General features: G+C 40.3%; 2 protein-coding genes across 4 annotated transcripts in view; both read left to right on the top strand.

Moving 5' to 3' along the window:
• LOC126628771 (glycine-rich RNA-binding protein RZ1C-like) overlaps nucleotides 1-19,087 on the top strand; it is a 38,721-nt gene extending 19,634 nt beyond the window's left edge. The window contains exons 1-4 of one of the 3 annotated variants that reach the window (XM_050298603.1): nucleotides 14,530-14,670; nucleotides 15,561-17,784; nucleotides 18,066-18,580; nucleotides 18,689-19,087. In XM_050298603.1, the coding sequence (XP_050154560.1) occupies nucleotides 18,069-18,580; nucleotides 18,689-18,914 (738 nt within the window). In that variant the 5' untranslated portion in view covers nucleotides 14,530-14,670; nucleotides 15,561-17,784; nucleotides 18,066-18,068 and the 3' untranslated portion in view covers nucleotides 18,915-19,087. Of the gene's footprint in view, nucleotides 1-14,462; nucleotides 14,671-15,560; nucleotides 17,785-18,065; nucleotides 18,581-18,688 lie in introns of those variants that run through there. The other 2 variants (XM_050298602.1, XM_050298604.1) reach the window with 2 other exon arrangements.
• Nucleotides 3,795-7,624, top strand: LOC126628770 (protein SEEDLING PLASTID DEVELOPMENT 1-like). The gene is made up of 9 exons (XM_050298601.1): nucleotides 3,795-4,543; nucleotides 4,860-5,074; nucleotides 5,154-5,304; nucleotides 5,431-5,622; nucleotides 5,807-5,969; nucleotides 6,083-6,327; nucleotides 6,573-6,749; nucleotides 6,859-7,020; nucleotides 7,141-7,624. Exons 1-9 carry the CDS (start codon nucleotides 4,049-4,051, stop codon nucleotides 7,441-7,443), a joined length of 2,103 nt encoding a protein of 700 aa, XP_050154558.1. The 5' UTR covers nucleotides 3,795-4,048; the 3' UTR covers nucleotides 7,444-7,624.
• Nucleotides 19,088-19,298: the final 211 nt, after the last annotated feature.

Below are 19,298 nucleotides of genomic sequence, written 5' to 3'. Positions count from 1 at the left end.
AGTTGATGCTCTCTAATGATGGTGAGGGAGTCCCTTTTATGGAATAAGGGCTCGCTCCTCAATACATGAATGATGGGCTAGAGTTGATGCTTTCTAATGATGGTGAGGGAGTTCCTTTTATAAAATAAGGGCTCGCTCCTCAATACATAAATATGGGCTAGAGTTGATGCTCTCTAATGGTGGTGAGGGAGTCTCTTTTACAGAACAACGGCTCGCTCCTCAATACATGAATGATGGGCTAGAGTCCCCCAAGTTTTTTTTTCATGAGGCCCAGTTGAGGCCCAATATATAGTACATAATGTAGTCCCCCAAGTCTTCGGTCAATAGAGTCTGTTGGCTGGAGACTTCAAATTGAATCCATGTATGGGCCGAAGTGGTGGTTGTTCGGATGTGGTATTTGTATACCCTGCACTGAAGCTTTGTAAGTGAAGCTTTGCAAGTGAAGCTTTGAAGCTGGAGCTCTATAAATGAAGATTTTGAAGCTAGAGCTTTTGTAAATGGAGCTTTTGAAGCTAGAGCTCTGTAAATAAAGCTTTTGAAGCTAGAGCTTTTGTAATTGAAGCTTTTGAAGCTGTAGCTTTGTAAATGAAGCTTTTGAAGCTAGAGCCTTTGTAAATGAAGCTTTTGAAGCTGATTGACATGAGTAATGCTCATGAATGTTTATGTTGATTGACATGAGTGATGCTCATGGATGTTGACATGAGTGATGCTCATGAATGTTGATATGAGTGATGCTCATGAATGTTTATGTATGATTGATATGAGTGATGCTCATGAATGTTTATGTATGATTGACATGAGTAATGCTCATGAATGTTAATATGAGTGATGCTCATGAATGTTTATGTATGATTGACATGAGTAATGCTCATGTATAATTTGAAGTAGTAGGCGTACTTTTGATCACCTAGTTGGTGGCATGAAGGAGAGTACGGGTTGTACATTTCATCACCTGGTTGGTGGCATGAATGGCTAGTTGCCAAATGATATTAGAGTACGGGTTGTACATTTCATCACCTGGTTGGTGGCATGAATGGCTAGTTGCCAAATGATTTTTAGAGTACAGGTTGTACATTTCATCATCTGGTTGGTGATAATAGCGGCGGGTTGCCGAATAATTTTGGAGTACTGGGCGTATTTTTGATCACCTAATTGGTACTAATAGCAGCAGGGTGCCGAATAATTTTGGAGTACTGGGCGTACTTTTGATCGCCTGATTGGAGCTATTTTGGGCTTATGGGCCTTTGTTCTCCACACAACATTCCAGCCCATTTATTTTGGGCTTTGCCGTTTTTTTTTATTACCCTCTTATGGGGTTTATACAGATGTCTCCGAAAGATACGAAAAAATAAATTACATCATTCAAAAATAAATTCGACTCTCTGCTCAATGGGTCACGCCCATAATTCCTTTTTTTCCACCGCACTCTCTCTGTCTCTTCACCTGGCAGACAAAAGGAATCATAATAATAGGAATATCTTTTGTTTTTCTTCTTTTCTCTTTTTCTTTTTCTTTTTCACTTTCTGCTTTGCTTTTGTACTCATTTCTTCCCTATTTCTGAAATATTCTCACAGCCCACGTTTAGCCCATTTTCTGGTGAAAAAGCACGCCTTCACTTGCAGGACCCACGTGCAAGACCAACGTTTAGCCCATCCTCCAGCCAAAAGTGAAGACGATGTGCAGAGCATCTTCTTTGACTTGAAAACTCTTTGATAAAGTCCTCACTGATTCGACAATCCACATCTCCCTTTTGATATTCCCAAAAGGTATGGAATCGAGGAGGTTGAGGGCAAGATCGGAATCAGCGTTTAATCTGGAGAATTTGTCATCTGGGTCGGCTGGGAAGTAGGTGTCTTGGAGGAGGTAAAGAGCTTCGGCAGCTTTTGCTACTTTGCTGAATTCTGACCGACTCCAGCTTCTACATGATGGTATTGCTACCAGGGCAGGAGGCTTGTAGCGGCGTTGAGATGAGTCGGACTTGGTCTGGGCCCACCGGAGTTGGGTGGCGGCGGCCGCAGTCTGGTAAGGATCGAAGTCACTGATAAGTCTATTAATCACATCTCTGAGGTAGAGCCCTTGGGGAGAGGTTACAGGAACCTCCATGAAATGAGGGTGTTCAAGCTGCCGATTTCGAGAGAGATAGTAAACCACAGGGACTTTGCAGTTCTGGTGGTACCTGGGCGACTTCTCAGTTCCCAGAGCTTTGAAACTTGCAAAATCTGCAAAACTCAGTTCTCAATTCACAAAGGTTGCTCTGGGTCGTCACCAAGGTTGCTCTGGGTCGTCACCAAAACCTGCAAAACTCAGTTCCTCGAGCTATGAAAACAATCAGGAATACTTTTCCGATGTGCTAATGGCGCACACGATCATGGCACCGGTCTCGCACTGCCAAACGATCTTGGATTTCGCAGGCTCCGTACGCGTTTGCCCAAGCTTTTGGGTTGTGAAACACCAGGACGTAGGAATGGACTGCGGATCATCGAGTGGCCCTGCCCGAACCGGCCCACGGAGTAATGGTACCGGGCGATCGAATTTTATGGTTGTTGCAGCGGTTGAAAGCTCGTCGATATGGTTCGATTCGGAAGCCGCTGAAGGTGGATGACACCATCTTTTCTTACTCATTCCTCCTGAGCCCAGTCGGAGGTTTGAGTGGAGGAGGATTCCCATCTCGCGAAAGAACTGGTAGACCTTGTAGACGGTGTTACCGTTTCCCTGGCCGAGGACTTCGATTCTCTCGAGGTCAGCAGTGGTGATAGAGGCACATGAGGAGGTGTTGGTGGTGACCCACACATTATTTTTCTTCTCTCTCCTGGTCCTACATTGGTTTTTGCTCTTCTAGGTTATGACCAAAACTCGTCAGCAAGTTTATCGACAGTGAACGATTAAGGCTTTATGGCTCAATGGGTTTAGATTTGGCTAAAGATCGAGGATTTGGATCAAATTGGAGCATCCAGCAAAAGCTTCAACCCATCCCTTTCTTGTTGGTGTTTTGCTAAGTGATGACAACCTCTGTCCAGTCCAAGGTTCGCAACTGGGTGGGAATAGTGAACACTGTGGTGTGGAGGAATGGCGGGTAAAGTGGTAATTATATTACCGAAGACTGTGAAACAGCTCGGTAGGAGGACTGAGAGCTGCACAAACACTGCAGGAGAACCCATGTTTTGTTTCTTCCTCTCTGTAGATCGAACGGGTGTGTCTCTGAGTGTGGGTGTTGGGTTGTTGGTTTTTGGGTTTCTGCAGATTCACGGCGGAGGTGAAAAAATGAAAGAGAATCGACACAACTTTTCGTATCGATTCCCACAGAAGGCGCCAAATGTTGATGCACAAAACCGGAGGTCTTGGAACAACGTAAATCCAACCGTGAATCTGCAAGTAATGTAAATAACAAAAGATGTATCGTGGTTCACCCCAAGGTTTGGGCTACGTCCACATTGATTGTATTTCTCTGAGAGCATTTGTGAGGGAGAGATTGTGAGAGCCTCTGAAAACAAAAACGTTTAATTTAAACACATTGGTCAATCATTTGCTAATTTTGTCGAACAATTGATAAAATTAAAATAGTTTCAAAAGTAGAAGCCAGACCTGAAACTATAATCATAATATAACAAAAATGTAGAAGGACATTGTTATTAGCATTTCAGAATAGTCACCGATTACTTTTCGCTTTCATTTAAAGACGTTAAAGTGACCATTCTGAAGTGCTAATGATACTTCCGATATAAATAAGCTCAATTTTTGGAGTGCAAGAAAGGGGATAATGATTTTTGCTACAGAGTTCCAAAAGTGAAAGCTTTGAAAAATATGTGTGGCTGGTGACGCAGCCCCACGTGACTGAACTTCTAGCTTTCAACGGTCGTTAAAAGTTTGTTGGGTTGCTCTTTGCCGGTCCCGCTTTCCCTCCAAAACTCCAATCGCGGAGGAGATACCTCTGAATCTTCTCCAATCCGGACACACACCGGAAAGCAAGATCACGAACTCCACTCTTCAAAAACTACAACCATAAAAAATAAAAAAATAAAAAAATCGGAGCCTCTTGTAAATAAAAAAAATGAGAGCTTTGAGTTCACAATTCGTGCTGGTTGATCTGCAGAGCTCATGGCAATCGGCAAACCAGATCCCAATCTCGACCCTCTGCTACCTCCAGAACTCCAAATTCATCTCCGCAGTCTCTTCGACGTTTCGTCGAACACGTGGTGGGCGTAAGCCGGTTGCTTCGTCCAAATCCTCCACCCCATGGATTCCGTCCCCAGAGATTCGGAGGCCGTCCGATCGGTTCTTTTCCGGAAATGGGTTGGTTTTGAAGTCTCCGAATTCGAATCCGGCTTCCACGTCGCAGCCGGAGGCGGGTTCGGAGCTGGGAATGTTACTTGAATTGTTGCCTTCGAGGATGAGGAGTGAGCTGTACAGGCACCAGGAGATTGGCGAGCTCGTTGAGGTTGTGATGGATTTGGGGAGGAGTCCGATTGCGAGGTTTCCTTCCGGTGATTGGGTGATCTCCGAACAGCCGGTGAATCATGAAGATCTACGGCACGCTGTATCGAAGGTTTGGAGCATTTTTATGCAGACTGAGACTTAAAGTCATATTTGCATGAAATAATTTTATTTGGAAAATCTTCAATTTGGTGTTTAGTGGCTGTCTTTCTGGTTTAATTATTTGTTTAATGCTTGATCAAACTGTTAATTTTGGACCTGCGTGTGATTGGTCATGCTAATGATTGGTAAAAAGCTATTAACTTTGTATTTCAAATTGATTGATCAACATCATTAAATTTTTAAATATTATGTAGTTGGTATATTTGTTGAGGAAGATGTAAGTATTTATTTGTGTTTCTTATATAAAGCTACTTTCTTTTTTATAGGTTAGTGAGTTTTCAGATGACAACCGTTCGGGTATTAACAATTCACTACACCGGATAAGTGCCATTCGAAACCGTAAAATGCAAATCATCGGCCTCACTTGCCGGGTGGGACGAGCAGTCTCAGGTAGTGCTGAGATCATACGCGACTTGATTGAGGGCGGAGGTTCTATCTTGGTCATTGGTCCTCCTGGAGTCGGAAAGACAACCTTGATCAGGTTTAAGGAAATGGACATTTGGATTCATTTTCTCCGACTTGGCATCACACTTAAACCTGATATGAATTTGTCCGTGCAGAGAAATTGCAAGAATGCTGGCAGATGATCATATGAAGCGTGTTGTGATTGTGGATACATCTAATGAGATTGGTGGAGATGGAGATGTTCCTCACGCTGGAATAGGTCGTGCAAGGAGGATGCAAGTTCCTAATGTGAATATGCAACATAATGTGAGTGTTGACAAAATTCTATTGCTTTTTATCTCCAACTGTTACTTTAGTTCGCAAGTAGGAAGTTTGTGTCTTTTTTCCTTTCACCCAAATCATCGTTTTACCCTCTTTCGAACTTTTGTGCAGGTTATGATTGAAGCAGTGGAAAATCATATGCCTGAAACCATCATAATAGATGAAATTGGAACAGAACTTGAAGCATTGGCTGCCAGTACGATTGCTCAAAGAGGAGTCCAACTAGTTGGAACTGCACATGGAATGACGATAGACAACATAATGAAGAACCCTTCTCTACAGATCCTTGTTGGCGGCATAGAGGTGCAAAGCCATGCTACTCGTCAACTCTATCATTTAATAGTTGTACACAAATCTATTGGTTCTGATTGTTGGAGTCATATATGACGGATCATTAACAATAACACTGTAGATGTTGTGTTGAGAGACCATACTAATAAGGCTTTCGCAGATTTATTGACCAAAAGCAGTTTTTATCTGAATGCAGAGTGTGACCCTTGGTGATGAAGAAGCAAGAAGAAGGAAGGTGCAGAAGACAATTCTTGAAAGAAAGGGGCCTCCTACATTTACATGTGCTGTGGAGATTATATCTAAAACAGAACTTCGTGTGCATCACAGATTAGATGCAACTGTTGATGCTATACTGGCTGGTATTTTGCACTTTTTTCTTTGGAGCATCCCAGTGTCTTAACCACTTTATTTACCTTACAACTGAATTGTTTGGGCAACTATTATTTTAATTTGAAATCTTTCTTGGTTGTAGGAAAATCTCCTCTGTTTGAAATCCGTCGTGTTGATGCGGATGCTAATAGCTCTTGCAAGTCTATCTCACTACCTGAAAAGAATTATCTAGAAGTGTCTGATTTTACTCTTAAGAAAGACATTGATTCCTCTGGTATAGAGTATGATGATGAAGATCTAAACCATTCTCCTAAACAGTCGAAAAAATTCAGCAGTAAAAAATCTGTGAAGAAGAGGAGTTTGCCAGTTTGTGTATATACATACAAGGTATATTACTTAGGTTTGTATATGCTTCACCATGCATTTCTATTGGAAATTTCAAGCCCGCGCTCATTTGAAGTGACAGCAAAGGTCATACATTATCGTATGTGTTGACTATGTGGTTGAGTTGAGAAGAATAACTTCATTAATTTTGCCAAGTTGCTGTTGAATGGTAGATAGTTTTTATGAGGTTGATATAAAAAAATAAAAAATAAAAAAAACTTCATTTCTATTATATTGATGTATTGTAGATTCTTGAAGCTGATCTGCTACAAGTAGCAAAGGTAATGGGGCTTGAAGATGAAATAGAAATGACTGAAGATATCGGAACAGCTGATGCAATAATAGCATCCAGTTCTGAAATGAAACAGAACCCATGGATCCGCAGTGTTGCAAAGTTCCATGAGTTGCCTGTATTTGTCATGAAGGTAGTCTCATTTTCTTTCGTTTTTTGAAAATTCACTATTTGTATTTGTATGTCTATATATTCTTGTATAGTACACACGCCATGGCTCATTCAGATATTTTTCTTTCCAGTCAAATACCATGGCACAAATGGTCAAGGCAGTTCGGATGATTCTTGAAATGGAATCTGTTGGCTCTTTGCCAAAGCAGATAGTCAATAGTTCTTTAGACTTTGAAATTGAAGATGATGCCCCGAAAAGAAAACCATCTTTGGAAGAGATTGATGCATTGGAGGTACATTTCCGTTCCCAATTTTTCCCTTTTCAGTCTGTAAACTGTTTCAGTTCATTCTACAACACAATCCTTACCTACATCATCTGCTTAATACGAAGTTTCTCCTTTTGTTTGTGATAGGAGGTTCGACTAGCGATTGAGTACATTGTGATTCCTGGTGGAGAGCCAGTAGAGCTTCTCCCAAGACGCTCTGAAATAATCGCCCGACAGCTTGAGCTAGTGGAAAGTTATCAGTTGGCGGCTGAAAATTCAGGCACCGAGATGAATCCGAGGTTGCAGATTCTTCCCATGAGATTAAACAAAAAGAAAGCTCCAAAACGTGTTAAATCCAGTTCAAGTTTTCTGGAGGTGATTAACTCCAAATCGCTAACCGGCGGAGGTGGAGGAACCAGTGTAACTAGGCTGCCATTTTTATCTGACTAAAAATGGATGCAGATTGCAGCCTCAAACTGTAACATATTTCAATCACTGGTTGATAGGCCATTTCATTTCATTTCATGTATAGTCGCATAAATTATGTATTTCATTTAATGTAATTATGCCGAATAATGTAACAAGCTCCTTGCAGTTGTTTCTTCTTCAACGAAATAGTGTATTCCGATCAGATCTGTTTTCTTTTGTTTTCTGTTTACTAGTGCAGTAAATCAGGTCTCAAGTTACAAGTGAAATACAAATTTTCTCTGTCTCTCTCCTCTTCCTTCGTCGTCGTCCTTCCCTCTCCTATTTCTTCTTCATACTTCTCTCTTCGTCCTCTCCTCCTTTTTCATATTGTTCTCTAGATTTATGAGTGTTTTTTTTTTCTTCTATTCTAAGAACGATTCGAACTCCGCCTGTGTAAGTTTATCTTACATTGCCGGTCCCAAGCCCGGATAAAGGAGGAGGGGGAGGGCGTCAGGTAGTCGACAGCCGGCACTCCATGATTACGTCGAATCCTTATGAAAATGAATCCAGAATGAAATTGAAATGAAGCAAAGCTTATTTATTGATATCCCCGATAAGTTACAAATATGTACATATACATGAGTCAAAATAAACAAACAAGAGGGAGCCTTCACAAAGGTTACTTAGGAGAAGTCTCAGTAGTCGGTAGAGCCCCAGAAAGAGAAGGCACCGGAGGGGGATCATTCGGAGTCTCAGTACTGGACAGAACCCTAGAAGGAGGAGGCATCAGAGGTTGATCATTTGGAGCTTCATTACGCGGTACAGCCCCAGAAGATGAAGGCAATAAATGCCTTTGGAACAAACCCACAAACCTCTGATGATCAAGTAAAACCTGACCATCAGATTCCTTCATCTAGTCAAGCTTCCTCTTCATGTTTGTAGCATAGTCATGTGCGAGCCAGTGCAACTGTTTATTCTCATGCTTGAGCCCTCTAATCTCCTGTTTGAGACTCATCACTTCAGCCGCCAATGATTCAACTTGGCGGGTCCGAGCAAATAGGCGTTGGGCCATATTAGACACAGAACCTGCACACTGCACATTGAGAGCCAGAGAATCCTTAACAGCCAACTCATCAAACCGTTTGGAAAGTAGTCTGTTATCTTTGGGAGTGAGAAGGTTCCTGGCCACTACTGCAGCGGTCATATCATTCTTCATTACGAAATCCCCAACGGTAAGAGGACCAGTAGGGGAGACGAAGGATGGGCGTCATATGTTGTCTGGAGAAGGCGTGGCTGCCTCTTCAACAAGGTTCAAGTCAAAATGACGGTCGGAGGGGCCAGACATTTTCAAAGGTGTTGAAGAGAGAAGAGGTCGGACAAATCAAGATCTTAGAAGTGCAAGAATGGAGCTTCTACTGGTGAAGATTCAAGTGTGCTTTGGAACTTAATGCCAGCCTCTATAAAAATCTGCACTCGACAGAGCTTCAGAAATCGAAGAGGTGTTTGCTTTCTCAAAAGCTGGGCTGCTCAGAGACCACGAGGGTCGATCTCAGAAATCGAAGAGGCGTTTGCTTTCTCAAAAGTTGGGCTGCTCAAAGACCACGAAGGCCGATCTCAGAAATCGAAGAGGCGCTTGCTTTCTCAAAAGCTGGGTTGCTCAGAGACCATGATGGCCGATCTCAGAAATCGAAGAGGCGCCTACTTTTTCAGCCTGGTCAGCACCTGTCACACGCACACTCAGCTTTGCGGAAATTACAGGCATTCTGTCGAAGATTTCTGGTGAAGTAGAAAGCACATGAATCTTACTGTTCAATCACCCACTTTCCACACACAACGTTAGCTCATGGGTACCACAGATAACTTTGCCAAAGTTCTCTGACAAAGTTGAGACACGTGAAGCTTGCAGCTCCCACTACATCGCTCTGACCAAGAAGGGTAAAAGAATAGCAAAGAAACAGCACTAACAAAGTTTAGACACATAAATTTTGAAGGTCTAGCTACCATATTATTACCCACAAGGGTAAAGGAACAGTACCACTGCTGGATAATTGGAAAGTCCCTGTGTGTCAACCTCTGTGCTCCGTGGCAAGGTAGACTAGCAACTCACATTCGAGAAAACACTCCCAACAAGATTGCTTGCTCCAAAATCGAAGAGGCACTGCCCTCCGAATCTCTAAAGCCAGATTCCCAACATGATTACTTTCTCAAAAATCGAAGAGACACCGCTCTCCGAATCTCAAGAGTCAGACCCCCAGCAGGATTGCTTTCTCAAAAATCGAAGAGGCATTGTTCTCCGAACCTCGAGAACCAGATCCCCGACAGGATCGCTTGTTCGAAAACCGAAGAGGCACCACTTTCTCAACTTCGAGAGTCAGATCTCCTTGGATAAAGCTTGTCTGTAATCTTCACACGCAACATCAGCTTTCCAGATACCACATACCACTTTTTCAAAGTGCTCTGATAGAGTTAAAATATATGAAGCTAGCAGCTCCCACTACCGTGCTATGACTAAGCAGGGTAAAGGAATAGCATTACTACTTGTTGTTAGGGAGACTCCTATATATATCGACCTCCATCCCTAACGGACACGCAAACCTGCAAAAATGCTCAACACTTTCTCATATCTGATAGGGCACTCCCAACGAAGCCTTTCGAAATATTCAGCTTTCTTTCCCCCCGATAATACCTCTGCAAACAAGCTATACCAGAGCAAGAATATCTCATATCATCAGGGTTAAAAGCAAGAGTATCCCATATCATGCTTTTTCCCTGTCTTTTCCTTTGGCATTGTTCTTACCTGCAAGACAATGAGAAAGAGAGCAATCAGTCAGCACTTGAAATCAAGCTTCCAGTCAGGAACTGACTGCTTGGAACCCCTTACCTGCTTACTTACCTGGCATTGCTCTCGAGTACTCATCTTCAACATCTTATGCTTCCAGGGAAGATACCGCATCTGCCTGAGGAACATATAGGGCAAGTGAGAATGATACAAGGAAGCATGTGGAGACAAGCGTAACAGCACACGTGCCGATACATCCACTACTTTGTCAAAAGCAAAAGTATCCCATATCAGCAGGGTCGAACGTACTCTAGATTTGAGGGACTTGTTTTGACCCTCAAATTCTTCAGTCGGCCGACCTTATACTATGGAGGAAACCAGAAAACCCTCCAGCCCAGTTCAAGAATAAGCCTGTGGAAAGTTACTTCTTCAAAAGCAAAAGTATCTCATATCTTCTCTTCTCATTTTTCTTCTCTTTATCCTTCATGCTGCCTGCAAGATAGGGAGAATGAGAACAATCAGCCGGAACTCGAAATCAAACTTCTGATCTGGGACTGATTGCTTGGAGCTCTGATTGCTTACCTTGTCTGTCACCTCCTTTCAGCAGATCCCCTAGCTCGGCGACTTGGGGGACTCTTACTACATGGTTTGTATCGCGCTTGACCAAGCCTGAAACTACAAGTAAGCTTCAAGTGAAATTGATACATTACCTTGTGCATCTCCACCAGTTAAAGATAACACCCCTGGATGGATGAAGAGTACTTCCAGAGAAGATGCCATATCTACCTATGAGACAGATAAGGCAAGTGAAGATGATACCACACTTTGGTACTTAGAAGTTTCGTGATTACGAGATCATTCTCCCACAATATTTCCTAATGTCATTTGTACTAAATCATTCACTTGTAATCACTAAAGGAGAGCTTGAACCTATGTACTTGTGTAAAACCTTCACAATTAATGAGAACTCCTATATTCCGTAGACGTAGCCAATCTGAGTGAACCACGTACATCTTGTGTTTGCTTTCCTGTCTCTATCCATTTATATACTTATCCACACTAATGACCGAAGCAATCTAGCGAATATCACAAAAAGCGACCGTTTTCGCTACCTAGGATCTATCTTGCAAGAGAACGGAGAATTAGATGGAGATCTCAACCATAGAATACAAGCTGGATGGATGAAGTGGAAGAGTGCATCCGGCGTGTTGTGTGACCGCCGTAGGCCACTGAAGCTTAAGGGAAAATTTTATAGGACGGCAATAAGGCCAGCGATGCGGTATGGCACAGAATGTTGGGCGATGAAGCATCAACACGTGCACAAAATGGGTGTAGCGGAGATGAGGATGCTTCGTGGGATGTGTGGGCACACGAGAAAGGATAAGATTGAGAATGAGGATATCCGAGGTAAAGTAGGAGTAGCCGAAATTTAAGGAAAGATGAGAGAAAATCGGTTACGGTGGTTTGGACATGTGCAAAGAAGGCTTACTGACGCTCCGGTTCGAAGATGTGACTACGGGACAGAGGTTCAGGGTCGAAGGGGTAGAGGAAGACCTAGGAAAACTTTGGAAGTGACCCTAAGAAAAGACTTAGAGTACTTGGATCTAACAGATGACTTGACACAAAACCGAGCGCAATGGCGTTCTAGGATTCATATAGCCGACCCCACTTAGTGGGAAAAGGCTTTGTTGTTGTTGTTGTTGTTCTAAGAATGATTCGGATTTTAGATTTTTAGTTTTTTATTTTAGTTTTTTTTAAAGTATTTGATTTTGAGGTTTTGATTGATTTGTATGCATGAATTTTGAAATTGATCTTGCAAAAGTGAGAAAAGTTATTGAAACTGATTTGTAAAAGTGCGAAAATTTTGAAATTGATCTTGCAGAATTGCTAGAATTTTGAAATGTACATGACTTGTGAAACAGATCTTGCAGAAGTGCAGAAATTAATTTTTATGGATTTAAACCAGTTCCAGAAGCATCAAACAACAGAGCATTCGAAGCTTCAATTGGAATACAGGCATCCCAAATATGAAGATTAACATACTTGATACCAATAATATGAGATAAATTCTTCCTCTTGGCCCATCAAATAGTTCCTGGAGTGCTAAGGCCTCAGCCACATTAATGGTATTATGGCCCAAGTTTAAAGCTCTTGCAATCAGAGGGTTCCTCAGCTCATTCTTAACGACAAAACCTCTAACTGCAACTGAGTTAATGACCGACCCATAAAAATTGATTTTAACAAAGGGAGGAGACGGCTTACACCATTTAGTAATGTCACTCGAACTCATGGTTCCTACTCGAACACTACAAATGACATTTTCCTTAAAGAACTCATTTGCAACCGACGTTGCCCTAATGTAAGTTCGGTTACATTACAAATACGATTCATGCTTCTGAAAATTATACCATCTCTGTCATTCCAGATTTTCCAGCAGATCATTAAAGCTTTACCAAAAGTACTTTACACCCTCCCATCGTTAGAGCAAGTCCACCCCTAAGGATCTTGCGTCAGTACCCAGCGCATTTATCCACTCAAGTAAACAATAATATACTAGAGTGAACAGTAATAGGTCAAGGCATCTCCACCTCTAAAAAAATGCGCTGGCACCCAACGCATTTATTTGATGTGTGTTTTTTTTTTTTTTAAGTTTATTTCGAATAAGAGTTTTAACCAATTTCGGATAAAATTTCAAATAAACTTAAAAAAATACACACTAAAATAAAATTACATACTCATCAAATAAACTTAAAAAAAACACACTAAATAAATGTGGTGTAAGGTGGAAGATGAGGGTTAGGTATTTACAGAAGAAAAAAAATAACTTTTTTAAAATTTTACTATATTTATAAAAAAAATTGTATTTTTTAATATTTTTAAATTAATTTTAATGTAGTTAATTAATCTGGACCATTGGATTTGAAAAATATTCAAATCCTAGAGCACAGGATCAGCCACATGGCCATGCGCCAGCAAATGGCCCGGCTTCTTGGTCAGCCTGTTTTGTGTTGGCCCAGAGACTAGCATGGGCTGGGTGCCAGGCTGTTGCGCGGGCAGAAGGACATGGACAGGGTGCTGGGTTGCTATTTGGATTGAGTGTTGGGCAAAGTCCACTCCGGTGGACTTGCTCTTATGAGGGAGGGTATTCAATCAATCCACCACATTGTTACTAGCTAGAGTATATCTCAGCAAATCATCATTAGCCAAGTTCCCCACTTGCCTAGCAAAATTGCATTGTAAAAAGATATGCTCTTGATCATCTTCGTTATTTTTACAGAACAAACAACTCGTATCAATGTTATTAATAAACCTACTCAGTCATGTTCTAGTTTAAAGCTTACCTTTAATAAGACACCACCCAAAGATGGTGTCAGTTTGTAGTTTTAACTTGGTTAAGTAATAAGTATATTAGAGGTATGGCAGTAATGTTGAAATTTTGATTTGGTCGTTTTTGGGCTAGGTTTGGTATGGTTTGGATTTTTGTCAAATGATTCAAAACTGATGAAGATTTATGAAAGAGTAATAGTTTTAGGATGAAATGCCAATTTAGTCTTTGAATTATCACCTCAGTGAAAATTAGGTCTCTGAATTATTGTTTTCAGTAAAATAAGTCCATAAATTCATTAAAATTTGCTAATTTCATCCCTACTATAATATTCAAAGTTATTTTATCCAATTTTTCATCTACTTAAGTCACTTGACACATTTTAAAGTGCAATACCGTCATTTTCTCACCAATAAGCCCTTTACATTTTACATAGGTTGCTAATCTAACGTCTAATTAACTTACACTATTTCTTATGAAAAACTATCAATTACCCTCTAAAGTTAACTTCATACACTATTTCTTTATTGAAAAACTACTAATCTACCATCCAATGTGAATTACATGCAAGTAATGTGACTTAAATTGATGGAAAATTTAATATAGTAGCTTCGAAAATAATATTAAGGATCTAATTGGCAGATTTTTATAATTCAATGATTGATTTTTCTAGAAAAAAGGAAATAGTTTAGGGACTTAATTTTCACTTAAATGAGAATTCAGGAATTAAATTGATAATTCATCCATAGTTTTATTAATCTAGTTTTATTTTTATTTTTAATTTTAATTTTAAAACTCGTACTATACTTACCAATGTGTCCATGCCACATAGGCGAGATGAAAGAACATGAGGCCAGGTGAAAGTGATTCAGTTGCAAATTTAGAGGGATAAAGTGAGATTTTCATCCAAGTACAGGGGCATACTAATAAATAACCTAAAATAGTAAAAAGGGAATAATCGAAGTAGCAGCATAGAATACAAGAGTACGAAGCGGTTAGGGTTTGGCTCATCACACAGTAGACTAGAGAGAGAGAGAGAGAGAGAGAGAGAGAGATGGCAGGGAAGGAAGAGTACCGAATATTCGTGGGCGGGTTGTCGTGGGACGTCACGGAGCGTCAGATGGAGAGCGCTTTCCAACGTTTCGGCAAAGTTCTTGAAGCTCAGGTACCCTCAATTTTTTTGGATTGCTTGTTTTTCGATGCTTAATCATCCAGTCAAATCATAATTGTATATGAACCCTAATTGTTTCCAATCCTATTTGTCTGCCAATTGTGTCAATTGAAAGAGGGCATGTATTTTTGGGTTTCAGCTGCTTTACTTTGCTTGCAAATTATATGGAAAGATCTAATCGTTTTACTTTTTTTTTTTTTTTTTTTTGTTGGTATGAAACAAATTTGAATTTAGGGTTTTAAGAGGTGAAAAAGCCCCAAATTTTTTAGTCAGTTTGAGGCTATAGTTTGACCCTATACATAGATTTAGTTGATTTTAGAAGAAACAGTCAAAAATTTTGTTGCAAAAATTTTCGTCGTTTCGGGCCTTTTGTTTGAATTAGCTTTATATCCTGCCTGCCCAAGATATCTGAAGTACAAATTGGTTGAACTTTCACGGAAGCTTTTGGGTTTGAGGTAGGAAGTTTAGACAGTGGTTTTCTATGGCTATACTGCATGTTTATTACTTGTTTGATTGATCCTGATTATCGATTTCAAATCAGGCTCTTTCCACATATTCCATGAGCTTGTTTTACCCTATTATTTTCCGTATGAAGTGCCCTTCTTGAGCAAAAACAAATGAAACAAATAAACTATGTAATGAGATATTTAATTGTCAGTTATGTGATTCTGACCTCAGCATATCTTTGATAGTACATGTACAAGGAGCATTGATATTAATTCTACATGTGTAACTACGATTACTTATGTTTATTTTGATTTTATCCTTGTCTTTCGATAGTTTCTGTTGTCCTCACTGTGTATTAATTCTCCTTATTTGTTTTCATGTCTTTTTGGAATGCCGGTTATGATCTTTTGATGCTGTACGTATATGGGTTTTCGTAGAGATATTTTTGTTTGAGTGATTGCTTCGAGTTGCTGAAGCTTGATGTGATTTTTTGGGACTAGTTATAGCTGATGATTAAGAAATATCAAGGCAGGAAGTATTAAACAGGCAGATGGTATCTGGATGTGTGGAATTGAGTTCAAGGTAGCCCAGTAAACTGCTTGCTTAGTCTCATCTGCTGTACAAAGATTTACTGTTGAAAAGATCTGTGGTTGGGATCCACAAGATTTATTGATGAAAAGATCTGTGGTTGTGATAGTCTTGGAACTTCGGTATATAAGTAAGGCTTTGAGGGTGGGCCGACTCATCATCAACTCACAAGATATGACAACTTTGAGAAGATATCTTTTTTGTAGGAAGTATGTTTCTGTTTGGATTCTGTGGCTCTGCAGCCTAAGTTTGACTTGGTTATTGTTTGATCAAGGGATGTTTTTTCTTTTGCTTCAACAACGGTTTTTATCTTATTAGAACTAATGCTCTCAACGGTTTGACCATATTTCGTATTGGTTGGACTCAAACTTGTCGATAGTGAAGGATGTGTCTGTTTTCTGAGAGCATTTTCAGCTGAATAGGGTGTCCTCATCTATGTTCCTTTGTTCTTTTTTTTTTTTTTGTTTTGATTCTCATAGAATTCAGAAGTTTATATACTGTCAACTCGTCATTTGTTGTCATATAGGTTATGCAGTTTTCTTAGAGACTGCTAAATCAGAGAGTTTTGTTGTTCTCTTGTTAGTTGTTCTTCAGATATGTCATATCCTTGATAATTGATCTTTTAGTTATGATTGGAGGTCTGCTAGATGTCAACTCTGAGTTTGATTGGATGAGGCTGCAAAGAATCAAGTCTGAATTAATCAATCCAAACTGCATGTCAATGAGGTCCTCTCATCCTGCTATTGTGGAGTGCTCATGAAGTCTGAGCCTTCTTTTCAGCCTTCTGAGTTGAATTTCTTATTTTTCAAACTAGTCCATTTTTTTATTTATTAAAATTTATTAATTTTTTTAAGGGGTTTCAAAAGATTTTCATAGTCAAATATTATATGCAATAAGTTTATCTAGCGCGTTTTGAACTCAACAATCTAAACCTGGTAGAGTTATTTACATATATCATGAAGCTTCCAACACACTTTTGGTCTTGTCACTTCACTTGTGAGCACATTTATGCTATCCATTCAGTGGATCTCATGAGACATCATCCGGATCACTAGCAGTCTTTTCAGATTCCAGAAACAGTGTTTAATTGAGGTTCGCTTGGCAAGATGAATTCAGCAACATCAACGCTACACCAGATATGGATGCTGCTTAGCTCATCTGTAGTTCCAGTATTGATTTAAGATATGATAACTTTGGTGTTGTAATAGTAGTACTTTTGGCCACCTCAGTATCCGAAAATCTGAATCTGTTCCAAGTTGGAGTCTTGGTATGGGCATGCGCACACATTTGTTCTCTCTCTCTCACTTTCTACCCGTTGGCATTTCATCTTTGGGCACAGTGATGTTGAGTTTTTAGTGGGCAGTGGTCTGATAATTGCAAGTACTTAAAAGTTGTCAGAACATCCTCCATCAAAAAAGGTTGTCAGAACGTGGATCTCCATGGCTCTGGGTTATCTTTTATGAGTTTAGTAGGTCTAAATTTTCTGGTTGAAAGAGATAATCAGCGTTTTCAACAGTTCTGCTTATTTGAGCTGACAATTGGATGGAGCATCTTTGCTGTCTTTGACAAATTTTTGTTTCTTTTACGAACTTAATGAAACGCTATGAGAATGAGTGATTATGGATCGAGTTGGTTATGGTCTGCAAAATGAACACAGTTTTTTAGGACACCTTGATATCTTTTTGTGTTCTATGTGGCTTGTTTTGAATAGTGGAAAGATCAAATATTGCAATTACACATTTGGGAGAACGTTCTTTTTGTGAATACAAGATGGATGCTTGCCTGGTGTGTGTAGTAATATCGTAATTTCTGGTAGTCATGTTGGGATTAAGGATCAGTGAGAAGTTAACCATATCACAAAGATACTGCTAGCACCGATGACCAATTGAATTTGAATGTAACTGTTTGAGAGTAGATGCATTTGACTTTGTGGTGGGTAGGTAGCAGTTTATGCTGGATCTAGTTTATTGGATTTTGTGAGAAGTCAAGATCAGAAGTGATTCCTCTATAGTTATCAGAAATTTTTCAGTTTGAAACAAGGTTCAATCTGTTATCCATAGTAACGAAGAGAAAGTAAGTTATCAATTTGTTAAATTTAATTACCAGTTAGGATGTGTGCTAAATATACATTGCTAATTCATATCTCATTCTCAAATTTTGTGTTCGTATTCTGTGTTCCCTGCCTATTAATTCTTCTTCCAGCTTCTCAGCAATTGATCTCTGGCTGGGTGAGGCAAGTTGCGTTTACTTCCTGGTTGTGAACTCCTGGGAGTAGTTTATAGATTATTGTCTCACTTTTGGTTAATATAGATGAATTTCATTTATATGAAATGGCTAATGTGGTATTTTTATAGATCATGATGGAAAGAGATACAAACCGACCCCGAGGTTTTGGGTTTATTACATTTGGGGATCGGCGAGCAATGGAAGATGCAATCCGGGAGATGCATGGGCGGGAGCTTGGTGATCGCATAATCTCTGTGAACAAAGCTCAACCCAAAATGGGAGGGGGAGGAGCAGGAGAGGATTCTGACCATTATAGAGGCGGTGGTTACTCGTCTGGTGACAGGAGAAACTATGGGGGAGGGGATAGACCTGTTGGACAAGATGAATGCTTCAAGTGTGGGCGACCAGGACATTGGGCCCGAGATTGCCCTTCGGCAGGTGGTGGAAGAGGTGGTGGAAGAGGTGGTGGGGGTTCATTTTCATCACATTCTAGGTTTGGGGCTGGTGGCCGTGGGGATCGTTTTGGTGGAGACCGCGGTCGCTACATGGATGATCGTTATGATGGAGGGCGCTATGGAGACAGGGACCGTTTTGACAGCAGAGATGACAAATATGGGAGCCGTGATCGCTATGTTAGTGACAGGTATTAGTGACTGCTTTACCAATTGTTCCTTTCTCACTTATGATTGCTCTGAATAATAACAAACAAAAAATCCATTTTACCTCAACTTTCTCTGACATTTCCTTGTAGGTACCCAGCTGGTGATCGTTTTGCAAGTGACAGGTACGGTGGTTCTGATCGTTACCCTCAGAATGGTTATGGCAAAGATAGAGGCTATGATAGGGACGGTGGCCCAAGAGGAGGCGACAGATATGCTAGTGGAGGGCCTGCGAGAGACGACAATTACAGAAGCAGGCCAGGTCCTTATGACCGCCCTAGCAGGGGAGGGCGCCCATCGTCCTTTGACCGTTACTAAAATGCCTGCCGTTGGGTGGCTCGGCTGTTTTCATGAAACTTGTAGCTGTTTATACTCTTTTAGGTTCTTGATGTGGGATGTTGAGATTGCAATTTTACTGTAGGATTGATGGATGATATGCATTTTAATTCTGTATTTTCCTGTTCCATGATATTTATTACTCTCATCAGTCATCCCCCCTTCTTTCTGGTTGATTGGCAAACAAATGAAGCAACATAAAAAGAAAATCAGGTCATTTTCTTGCTCTTTTATTCCACAAATTGATACGTATTGTCTTGTGTTTGATTTCCATCTTTTCTGTTTCTTGTTCAATTTCATATGGTTCTGTTTTGAATATTTAACCCCACGGATATCAACATTTGTTTGAATCCTACGGTAACATAT

Source organism: Malus sylvestris, chromosome 7, assembly GCF_916048215.2.
Source record: "Malus sylvestris chromosome 7, drMalSylv7.2, whole genome shotgun sequence".
In the NCBI taxonomy this organism is placed as follows: domain Eukaryota; kingdom Viridiplantae; phylum Streptophyta; class Magnoliopsida; order Rosales; family Rosaceae; genus Malus; species Malus sylvestris.
The sequence above is the reverse complement of the archived record's forward strand: the minus strand, read 5'-3'. Positions and strand labels throughout refer to the sequence as shown.